The following is a 12,690-nucleotide window of genomic DNA, read 5'->3' as shown; positions in this document are numbered from 1 at the left end:
CATTACGATACCCTCTTTTCATGATATAAACTTCATTGCCGAGAAGAAGAATAAAAGCAGATCTTAGGCAGGGAAAGAGGGCACTTAGATGAGAGAGAGCAATCATCCAAGTGGTCGTTGCCCTCCTTAACAAAAGTTAGGAAAATCTTGTAAAGTAAATCCGCCAAAGGTTTCGTTTCAGGGGATAAAGGAAATCTTAGTAATTATAATTGGTCTATTGAATATGTCCCGAGAAAATGTACTCACAAATTAGAAAAGGGAAAAATGTTGAAATGTTAATTAATGCATACGTGAACTAAAAATAGATTAAAAGACAGGATGTGAATATTAAAGGGTGAGAAAGAGTGTTTCATTTTGAATAATAAATCAAGAAAAAGATTTACAGAAAAGGAATAATATAAAATGTTTAGTTGAAGCCAAATGCGATTAAAAAAAAAAGGGAAACTATTGGTGAATGATTTTTATTCTCCACTGGAAAAAAATACATATATTTAACTCGATCCTCAAAATTCATCCAAGTGAATTTTTCTAAACAAATCAGTATTTTTTATTTGATTATAGTAATTATCGTTAGATGAGCTGCACAACTTACTAAAATTGGGTTCAAATAATTGAAGTTTGAAACAAACCGTAAAATATTTTTCCATGAGAAAAAAATTAATCATAAAAATTTTACAGATTTGTATTTAGCGAAGACTTTTGAAAATTGTCCAATACTTTTGGCATTTGGCTAATTAATATATATATATCTATATATATATATACCCGTTTAAGAATTGTGCTCACATTTTTTTCCCATTTAAATATTAACTTGTGACTCGTGATGGGAAATATTTTATTCATTGTGTAGTTTCTAAAGGTATACATTAAATTCTACATTACGGAGTGGACATGTGGAATTTAATGTATAAACATTACGGATGTATAAACATTTAGTGTGTAAACATACAGTGGACATTACGATACCCTCTTTTCATGCAGGTGACGTGAGTGGGAGGATGAGACGCTTCCGCCAGCCCCGCTTTCTGTCCACCGTCCTCCTCACCCTGTTGTGCATCCTTTTGAGTATCAACATCTTCTTCCGTACTGGATACCGATTCAATATAGAGACCAATTTTCTTCGTCAACCGACGTTGCGGCAGGGAAGCAGGCCCAGACCCAGGATCCACCCAGATCGACCCTGGTTCATGAGGGGAGGTCTCATCCGACCAGAAGAGACTGGAAGTGGTGGTAAGATTTTGTTGTTGTTGTAGCAGCTACTTTTTTAGAGATTTGTAAATGGTTAAAAAAAATGTTGGTATAATAAATTTAGGGCATTCCTTTCAAAGCGAAATCTCTAATATGCTAAACATTGCAACGTTTATTTTCAAACTGAAGAAAAAAAATTTCAAGAAACAAACGTGAAATAAAGTAGTTTTCAGAATGTTATATTCATAATAATTCTGTTATTATTTGAAGAAAAAATAATAATAATGAGGTTCTTTTTCGGCGGAAAAAATGGTGATCAGCTGCCAATTCTTTAATCACCATTTGTTATATTTAGTCGTCCTGTGGCGACCGTTCATTTTATCCCATAATGGTTCCTGCTGATTCCAAACAACAGATCTTTGAATTACTTTTCTGATATTAAATTATTATTTACTTTACTGATACAGGTAGATTTAAAAATGACGCTATCTTCTTACGTTATCGCTGACTTTCAAAATCTATACATGCATCGATTTCTTCCACACGGTGACAGTGTTGGCAACATAAAACTTAAATACCACACAGGCATAAGTATGGTAGATATGTTTGAAAGTTCTTTCCTCTTGTGGGGCAATGGAAAGCTAAAACAATCAGAACTGTTTTGCAAGATCAATCGCCAATTTATCGAGACTTTTCCACTTAGATGAAAATAATCAAAATCAATGAATAATCCTCAATTTTTGAAAATTTCATGAGCCCAGATAATGCAGCGGAATCCCTTTCTAAATAAAAAAAAAAATAGACACGCTTTTCATATTGGCTAACCTGTAGCTTTCAGTTTTTTTTCTTTCTGTATTGACATTTTCCGCCATTTTCGTATTTAACCTAGTGGGCGCTGGAAAAAGATAGCCTTAACTTTATCTAACAGCCATAAATAACTTCCTTACTCACAGCAGTTACGAAAAGCATTATTTCATTAGACAACAGAGACTTCGAACAAAAGCCAATATTATAAGAAGTGATTCGAATATGTGTCAAAATGATGATTTTAAATCAATATTATCATGACGTTTGTTTGATTTAGGAATGCCTCCTCTCCTTTGGCCACACGAGTCGGGCGGTGACCGGATTGTAAATCAGCTGATGTATGTGCCTTCTGGCTACTTGGAGAGTCGCAACGCCAGTCGCCACAAGAAGATTCTACTCTACTTCGGTCGGAGAGGGTGGAGTGACCTGCCCTTGGGTCGAGAAGTCTTCCTCAGGGACCACTGTCCTGTTGACACATGTGAGATCACCACTTACCACACCAAGGACGTTGACCTCGTCCTCTTCAAAGACAGATTCGAGTTGCCAACTTACTCAAGACCTCCTCAACAAGTAAGTATTGACATTATTATTGCAAAATTAGAAAATGTTACCTGACATTTGTTGCCTTTTCAATAGTAGTCCCCTTTTCAAAAACTTTAAACTCTAAACGATTAAAAAATCTGTTCATTTTATGAACGTAAATAATTTTTTTTGAAGCATTTCTCTAAATATAATATACACTACAGGGTTCATTTCTAATTGGAAGACCACTCCAAGTAGGTTTATGTGAAATTTAAGTATTAATATGTAACGTTTTCTACTCATAAAATTTAAGGTTTGAGTTTTTGAACCAATAATATTTACGTTAAATAACAAACGTAAAATATTTATTTGTTACAAAATAAATCAGAAATTATAAGGATAAAATGATATTAATTGAAAAAGAAACCTTTTTTGGATTTCGTCGAAAAAATAAGAATTAAAATCTTGATTGTAACTTACAAGAATCAAGTTGATGTAGTTTTTGTTACTTTCCCTGTATTATGTTCATTATATATAAAGTTTATCTTCAAAAATATCTCCACTAGCCCTTTGTACAGCTCTAGTGCGACGTGAATTAAGTACCTATGTATTAAAGAAAGTACCAATGTATTGAAAGAAGTAAAATATATTAAATAAATTTCTTATAATCATTATTATTTTTTTTTTAAAAGAAAAGCACCTGAAATGCCGGTAGTTTATTTGATGTTATTATTGGTATTCAAAAACCTCCTGGATATTTCAACTGGACGGCCTCTTATCCCCTTGACTCGGACATAGTAGCTCCTTTCGAAAAGCAACAGTGATTGTCAGAAATGACACGTAAATTGACTTAAGATTTTTTTTTTTAATGAAATGGTAATAGTTGTCTTAGACACGTCATCTCATTTCTTCAAATTATTGACGAAGCCAATTTTTGCACATTGTATTTGAATTTCTGAGACATTTTCTTACAAAATTCTTAATTTATTATTTTCTTCCTCAAATGGAGAAAAAGAAAAGAAAAATGTGCTGTGAAATTATCAACCACATTTCTCAAATTGTTCGTGAAGTCATTGTTTTGAAAGGCACCATGATTTTTATGAAGGTATTAAGATATTTAGATCTTTGCGTCGTACTGCCATCTAGTGCAAAGTGCAGAAACTTGTGAAGTACTTATTTGAAAATAGAACTAAATAGTTCGAATTTTTTTCTTATTTTTTTATTTTATTTCTAATTGCTTGATCCATGAACAACAAACAATACAAATATAAGCAAAGAAACAACAGCAACAACAAAATCGAAATGTTTATGAGCTAACCAAAGGTAATTGTTCCATAAGTACTCTCGCTTCCCAATATCTCGAGAACACTAAAAAGGAACAGTAAGAAAACAGAAAAGTCTGATGAAAAACTTTCATTTTCGAAGACAATGGAGTGTATTGCTCTAAGTTTTTAAAAATGATACTTGCAGTAGTGAAATGATCCAATATTGTAGTCATAGACGAACTTTATTTATTTATTATTGTATTATTATTATTCTATAAAACTTGTTTTGAATACTCGCATTTTTGGATTTAATGCGTGACATTCACTTTTTAGATCTGGCTTCTGTTCCTGCTAGAGTGTCCACTTCATACACAGACCTTCAGTGCAGCTGCTGGATATTTCAACTGGACGGCATCTTATCGCCATGACTCGGACATAGTAGCTCCTTACGAAAAATTCGTTCCTTACCCGAAGCCAAGGCGAAAGATGAATAACCGTGATTACGCCAAAGGGAAATCCAGCAAAGTGGCATGGTTCGTGTCGAACTGCGCAGCACGCAACAAGCGACTACAATATGCTCGTGAACTGGCTCGGCACATTGAAGTGGACGTGTACGGGAAGTGCGGAGCGCACCGGAAGTGCCCACGCACCAGTGCAGGTCGATGCTTCCACATGCTGAACAGAGATTACAAGTTCTATTTGGCTTTTGAGAACTCCAACTGCAAAGATTATATTACGGAGAAGTTCTTTCTCAATGGTCTTGGGTAATTCATATTGAAACTAAAAATTATTATATGATATAAACTCTTCAATCCGTTTAGTATTACGTGTCAATATATGAGATAAGCCTTTCCAAATCCAACAGAGTGTGCGGGTGGGTGACCCACTTGGATCAGTCTGCGTAGGGGCCGAGGGTGTGCGGTACTGGTCCTCGTTAAACTGTTCTACCGTAAAGTGCTCGACTTTGAGTGCAGGTTGTTGGGCTACCGAAGCAGAGGATCAAAATTGTGATGACATGTCTTCGGATCATCCTCAGGGATGTTTCCCAGACCGTCGCCAATTGCCCATTATGCAACTCTAGTACGACGTAAATTAACTACAACAACAACAACAACAATCCAAATCCAACAGCCCATGATTTAAATTTTTAAATGGCAGTTGAAATCCTTTATGGATGGCTGATTGAATGTAAACAAAAACAATCTATTTCTGTAGTTGTTGTAGTTGTAGTTTCATTTATGTCGCACTAGAGCTGCACAATGGGCTATTGGCGACGGTCTGGGAAGCATCCCTGAGGATGATCCGAAGACATGCCATCACAATTTTGATCCTCTGCAGAGGGGATGGCACCCCCGACCTGCACGCGAAGTCGAGCACTTTACGGTGGAACAGTTTAACGAGGACCCATACCGCATACCCTCGGTCCCTACGCAGACTGATCCAAGTGGGTCACCCACCCGCATTCTGACCGCAGCCAGTGATGCTTGACTTCGGTGATCTGCTGGAAACCGTGTCTTAACGATCAGTCCACTGCGGGACTAATCTATTTCTAAGACCGGAAGAAATTTAGAGTTTCCTGTAATTTACAAATTCTAACTGGTTGTGAGCCTAAAACAAATTTAAGAAAATTAATTTCAAAACAAGGTTTGCCATGTTTTGAGTGTTTTCCCTTACTTGTCTATATGTGTGTAAAATATCACCGGTTGATATTTTTTGGGTTGCATCATAGCAAAATCTTCCGAATTCATTTGTTGTTTGTTTCATTGAAATATAAATAGAAAGAATGCTTTATACTGTAAACACAACAAGTATAATAATATTGGATGGCGCACTTTTTTCAGTTTAGGCGTAAAAATCAATCGGAAGTAGTAACCCAGAAGACTTACGACGAGTTTTAACCCCTAGAACCATCTGTGCTCAGTTTAACACGATCAACCATCCATGATCTCACAGGCACTGACCTTCAATATGATCTTTAGATTCCGTTTTTTTATTTGATCCGGAGTACTTAAACATATAAACAATAGCGCATGTCCGGCTCTTTCGAGGTCGCGCAGTGGACTGATCGTTAAGACACGGTTTCCAGCAGATCACCGAAGTCAAGCATCACTGGCTGCTGTCAGTGTGCGGGTGGATGACCACCTGGATTAGTCTGCGTAGGGACTGAGGAGGTGCGGTATTGGTCCTCGTTAAACTGTTCTACCGTAAAGTGCTAGAATTCGCATGCAGGTCGTCAGGCTACCGAAGCGGGGGTGCCACTTTGGAGAGGATCAAAATTGTGATGGCATGTCTTCGGATCATCCTCAGGGATGTTTCCCAGACAGTCGCCAATAGCCCATTGTGCAACTCTAGTGCTACGTAAATGAACTACAACAACAACCGGCTCTTTCGAGAGAATTGGGCACTTCGCTATTGGATTTTGTTTATATTTAGACATGGTGGATAAAGAATGAAATTCTTCTTGGATTGTGTGAGTGTAGGTTTGTCGTTTGCAGATGAGTGTTTGCTAGATAATATTTTGGGTCAGTTTTGAAATTTTCTTCTAAAATATCGTGAACGTTACATTACAGTATGTTCAGGTATTTTCAATGATAATAAACTGTTCATTTCAGCGTGCATCTTCCTCCGTTTAACCGGTTTTTTACAAATTAATAACAAAATAAAAATAAAAATTTGTTTGGAATGAAACTAAAAAGGAGAAAAAATTCTGTTTTTTTTGCAATCCAAAAACAAAAACGTTAGGTGTATCACTTTTCGAAGATGTACAGGGATTTTTAGTAGAAATTTGTTGCAAGGGTCATGCTTCTTACATCGTTCGTTTATGATTGGGACACATTTATAGTAAATAATTCAACAATAGAACTCTCTTTTCTAGCATTTGACTTATTAAGCGAAAAAATGTATGGGCCACAGCCGTTTATACGAAACGAATATTTAACTCATTTTCTTGTTTCTTAGGAATGGTGTTCGTTAGTCGGAAAAGAGTCTATAATGTAGGCGTTTGACGTTTATGCTTATATGTGCCCATTTATAACTTTGGAAGAAATATTACCAAACATTGAGGGTACTGAGTAAGAAGTCAAAGTCGCTCGTTTAGAGCAAACACACTTGAGATTTCAATGAACGAACCAATTCTCAAAGCATACGAGTAAAATCGCGTGTGCGAAGTTGGAGATGCAAACAAAAACAAGTTTTTCACTGGCAAATAAAATTTCATCCATCAGGTTGTCAGTCACATCTCCGTATTCGCGAATTTCCCCCAAACAGAAATCTTGTTATTTTTAAGTAGGTAGGTTGGCACTCCATTTACGTCACACTAGAGCTGCACAATGAGCTATTGGCGACGGTCTGGGAAACATCCCTCAGGATGATCCGAAGACATACCATCGCAATTTTGATCCTCTCCAGAGAGATGATTTCCCCGATTTTGTAGCTTGACGACCTGCACGCGAAAGCGAGCACTTAACGGTAGAACAGTTTAACGAGCTTGCACCCTCGGTCATAGCGATGGCTGATCAAAGTGGTCATCCACCCTCTTACTGACCTCAGTTAGTGATGCTTGACTTCGGTGTTCTACTGGGAACTGTGTCTTTACGATTAGTCCACTGCGGGATATTTTTGGCCAATTTTAATGTCTTTGTTTTTGATGTAATGAATGGGAACCAAACAGTTGAATTGAAATGTCATTTCTTGTTTCAGACATGATATCATTCCAATTGTGATGGGTGCCCGTCCCGAAGATTACGCGAGAGCTGCTCCACCCCACTCCTACATTCACGTGGAAGACTTCTCAAGCCCCGCCCACTTAGCTGAATATTTACACAAAGTGGACTCCAACGACACACTGTTTAATTCATATTTTCAGTGGAAGATTACCGGAGAATTCATTAATACCCGGTTCTGGTGTCGGCTCTGTGCTCTTATGCACGCCCCGGTAGTTCCTAAAGTGTACACTGATCTGGAGACTTGGTGGGCTGGCAGAGGGACCTGTGTCACCGGAGAGTGGAAGAAAGCGTCATCTGGTGTCGAGGGTCAAGACACTCCTATATATCCGACCTGAACGTTACGCATTTTTGTATGATCCGTGAAATCCATTAAGCCTTTAAACAAAACCGTTGGAGAATTCGACGATCCAATTTGAAGCGTTGATGAACTGTTATCTGGAAGGTTAGCCTTCAGTTGTTTCTCTGTCTGTTAAAATGATGTAAAGGCGATCTCGTGCATCGCTGCTGAAATGAAGCAAAAAGTTTTATTTTTTGCAGTTAATCTATGTCAATTGAAACAAAAAAAAGATTTTGCTTCTTTCATTATATCGGTAGGAAGATAATATTTGTTCTATTTAACTTTCATGATAATATAATTGTGATAAGGGGGTATGTTCCTACTCGCTTCATTCACCCCTCTCTTCGACTGAGACACAATCACTTCTCTGTTTTGTTTCTCGAGCTCTTGAGGATTGTAACATTAAAACTAAAAGTATTCAGTGAGATACCTTCAAGTGACGTAGTGTGGGTATCTCGATCCTGATGGGTTGTTGAAACGGGGCATTTATTTACATTAGAAACTGTTTTTTTCCATTCCATTTCGAGTAAACCAAGCCCGTCAAGCATCAGTGCTCTTAAGTGACACGTTCTAAATTCTATCACAAAGATTCATTTCAATTCTTTCACTCTATATTTACACAGAGATTTAACACAAAGACAGGCACGAAGACATGTGGAACATAAACAATCTAATTATGCATCAGAGTTGCCAGACTCACAAATCAAATATATATCATGGTTACAATAAAATAGGTAAACCAATAATTAATCTAAGTTAAGTAAAAGAAGTAGACGAAAAAGAATTATATTTCATCTAATTCGATGTGCGATATGGATCTGTATTTAATTAACTTATCGTTCATTAACATTCTAACTTATGTAGAGAAATTTAGCTCAACTTTAATACGACATTTTGTTGATAAAGATTAGCTATGTGTGGGTATAGGATGTCTTCTTCTTGAAGTGCAAGTACCCAATTAAATGATTCCACATTTCTTTTGCTTGTTTCAACATTGATTTCACAGAATTAAGACATGATTCTACTAAAATGAAATTTGAAATGAAACATTTTCCCCAGTTATCATTACGACTTCAACTAAAAAAAAATGAAATTCTGAATTTTTTGATTACTATAAAAACTCGATACATTTTTGAACCCGAGAGATTATTTAGCTATAGTTAATTCCCAATAATGCTCTATTTTTACATTCAGTATACTTTAATTGCATTGTGCTTTTCATAAAGCTCATTATAAAAGTAATTCATTCACCAGGTAAGCAAGGTATATACCATTTTTAAACTGCTTATCATAAAATGCTGCGTCATTAGGAAAGAACACGACGTTTTGGTTTGATTCTTTAAATCGGAATAAAAATCAAAATAAAATTTAAAAAAAAAAACGTTGTAATATACTCAGAAAGGATGATAAGCAAATGTTGCTGGTACATACCTTTAAAAAAAGGTTAAAAATACTTTTATGATTTATATAAATTTTATGCTAAAGAAATCTGGATTTTCCCTGTTGATCAAGGAACCCGGTTTTTTTCCTCTTCAATTTAATAAGAATGTTGGGCAAGAAAGTAATTTCGGTGTTTTAGTGAGAAATAAAACTCTGATCCTTTTATAAACTTTCTGATAATCTCAGAATTTCATGTCCTTATGATATCATTCTGAATTCAGATTACATTCATTTTATTTTGTAATCGTTGTTAAACAGTCGACTCCATTTTTTTAGTTTACGACTCCTAACGTTCAACTCCTTAGCCTTGTCATTATAAACCCGGTTCAGAAGACAAGGGTATTTGCGTTACATGGAGAGGAAAACCTCCCACGGGTTGCCTGACGGGGAGAGGACTCTCACTCATGATCTACCACTGAGGATATTTTACGTCAGCACTGTGGTCGGTGCAAACCGGATGCGGATTTCGTTTAAACCAGTCATCGCTGCCATTCGAACAGCATTGGAAGGCGAACGCTCTATCCCCTCACTCATCACGGCTCGATGCCATTCATTGAAATTTTTCTATTTAGATGTTTTGTGAAGTTTAAAATAAAAGATGATTCGCAAGGTCGGGGGAGGATTCTACGGGGGATCACAAAGGAATGGTATTTCAAAAAGGAGTCGAAAAACGTGCGAAATAATTAGGAAATCCCCACATTGTATTATCGGATCATCATTTACTTCGAAACTTACAAAACTTTTTTTTAAAAAAGTCATAACGATAATCTCAAATTGCGTTTGTTTGAGTTTTTTGCTGATAAAAGACATGAAATTCCACAAGCACGGAATGACCAGAAAAAATAACAGAAAGCGTCATCGAACAGAATGGCTGAAGATACACTGTCTGACCAAAAGTATCTGGACACCCGGTTGTTATGTGGGGGTGGAAGCATAATGGTATGGGGATGTTTCTCGTGGTTTGGTCCATTAATTCCTGTGGTTGGAAACATGAACTCTGATATGTAGGTGGACAATTCTGCACTCTCAACTCCATGGCAATATTGCGGCCCATTTCTCGTCCATCGAGGCTTGCACAGACGTGGTTTGATAAAATGGATGTTCAAAAACTGAAATAGCTTTCTCAGAATCCCGATCCCATAGAAACACCTCTGGGACGAATTAGAGAGCAGATTACGTAGCCACCCTCCTCTCTGCAGGCAGCTCTCACTTCAGCTGAGATGGAAGTCAATTCCTATCAAAAACTGGTGGAAAGTCTTTCCCAGACGTGTGCTTGGCTGTCATCGATGCAAAAAAGGTGATCGACATCCTATTAATATGTGCCTCAGCACAGTCTAAGTCTATAGCACTTTTTGTCTAGACACGTTTGGCCAGATAGTGTATTTGACTGATTGTTTTGTTTAGAAGGAAAAAAAAATTGGGCCTTGTTTCACACTAATACAAAGAAATTACTTTCTTGCCAACCCAATATAAAGTGACCCAGACTCTCTTATCGTCAATTCAAAGTATTAGTTTCTAAGCGCAGCAAAGGATTAAATGTGATAAACGAAAATGTATAATCATTTTATCAAAGCAATAATCAATGAACTTCAATCGTAAAATCGTAATAAGATCTTGAATGAATGATTATATCGCTACTAACTGGTTTATTATATCTCGAATAAGGAACAACTCATTAAAAAAGGCTTGAGATAGAAAGACAAATACTTAATGGAGAGACTTAGTCATAGATAGAAAACTGTTATATTGCATTTTCTATCGCGAGCAAAAAGTAGTCATAAACATACATGATGTATTAAACCATCATCAAAATGCGTTGGAAGGAAAGTCCATAGTTTCCAATTCTAAAAAGGACACACGTTTTTGATTGCGGTACGCTTCCAAAAATGATTCGAGGTAGAAAACCGGAGAATGATACTCACATTTCCGACTCAGTATTTCATTTCCTACAACAACTTTAAAAATACAATCTATAGGATATCTATAATATTCCCTCTAATGCGTAATGTAAAAGTACGTCTACAGTTTTGAACTTAGAACGAACTCGTCTCTTAAAAATGTTCACATCAAGCTTGCACTCATCCCCCCCCAGGTGCCACTGCTGAAACTTGATTTAAATTGTTGTAAAAATCTATGTCGGGTCTCTTTTGAAACTTATTTTGTAAACTAGGAGCCATTCAAATATTTCATAAGCACTTGTAGTTTTGTTTATTTTTGAAAAAAAGATATCAATTGTATATACTTATAATTGTCGTACAGAATATAAATTATTTTGTAAACTAGGGGCCGTTAAGAAATTAAGTAAGCAATTGTAGTTCTGCTTATTTTGGCAGAAAAAGAAATGTGATTTGATCAATGCTTCCATTATATATCGATACAAAATGATGACTTGTAGTTTTAGATAAAATCAGGCCTGAGATGGATAAGATAAAAACTGGCCATTTCAATGATGGCTAGTTTTCTGGAGGAATATAATAACTTATTCATCGGCAAAGAAACAGTCTTATGTTTAACAATCTTTGTAGCCATGAGCTCTTCCCGAAAACAATCAAGAACGAAATAATCTTCTCACCAGTTTCCCCCTCCCCACTTCATATACCGTAATTTTCCTTTAACAAAGGAACCCAATTATATTTTGCATGTACGAATCAGGCATTCATAATATTTGACAAAATAATTTCCAAAACATTGAAAATGGCCTTTTAATGTGAATAGATATTTAGCTGTATTGTATGAGACGACAATGTTGTGTTCTGTCAACAACTGTATTTTTATAAATAAAATGCATTATATAATAAATGGTGTATTTGTTGATTTTTCTCTTCAATTTATTATCTGCATTCCAGCAAGTATATTTTATTTAATAATCGGTACCAAATCTTAGCTATGTTCAGCTCCGTAGCTTTGTCCTTGTTTACCCAAAGCAGAAGACAAGAGACCTACTGGATGACACTTTTATTTTATGACCGCCGTTGAACTTCCGATCCGATTTTAGGGTTGACGACTACTCATGTTCAACTACGTAGCCTTGTCATTTTGAACCCAATCCAAAAGACAAGGGAACTCCTGGATCAAGTATTGGAAGAAATTCGCCTTCGTGAGGGACTTTTTTTAATGGAACTAACCCGCATTTGCTGTGCATGAAGTGGAAGACCACGAGAACCTCCCATGGTTAGCCACGCGACAAGGGGACTCTTACCCATGATCCGTCTACCACTGATGCTATTTCACATCAGCACTGTGGTCTGTGCAAACCAGATGCGAAATTCGTAACTACCCGTCATCGCTGGAGAACGTTCTATCCCCTGAGCCATCTCTGGTTTACACTTTGGGACAAAAAAAATTTTTTTAGAGAAATCTTTAAGTGAAAATAAATCATATTTGCGTAATAGATAAAAGAAGACTG

General features: G+C 36.4%; 1 protein-coding gene across 1 annotated transcript in view; it reads left to right on the top strand.

Moving 5' to 3' along the window:
* LOC107436083 (glycoprotein 3-alpha-L-fucosyltransferase A) overlaps positions 1–12,083 on the top strand; it is a 22,985-nt gene extending 10,902 nt beyond the window's left edge. Inside the window, exons 2-5 of the mRNA XM_016047648.3 lie at positions 982–1,230; positions 2,273–2,565; positions 4,116–4,546; positions 7,482–12,083. Coding sequence (XP_015903134.2) covers positions 999–1,230; positions 2,273–2,565; positions 4,116–4,546; positions 7,482–7,842 — 1,317 coding nt within the window. The 5' untranslated portion in view covers positions 982–998 and the 3' untranslated portion in view covers positions 7,843–12,083. The remainder of the gene's footprint in view (positions 1–981; positions 1,231–2,272; positions 2,566–4,115; positions 4,547–7,481) is intronic.
* Positions 12,084–12,690: the final 607 nt, after the last annotated feature.

Source organism: Parasteatoda tepidariorum, chromosome 9, assembly GCF_043381705.1.
Source record: "Parasteatoda tepidariorum isolate YZ-2023 chromosome 9, CAS_Ptep_4.0, whole genome shotgun sequence".
In the NCBI taxonomy this organism is placed as follows: Eukaryota; Metazoa; Arthropoda; class Arachnida; order Araneae; family Theridiidae; genus Parasteatoda; species Parasteatoda tepidariorum.
This window is presented reverse-complemented; position numbering and strand designations above follow the sequence as displayed.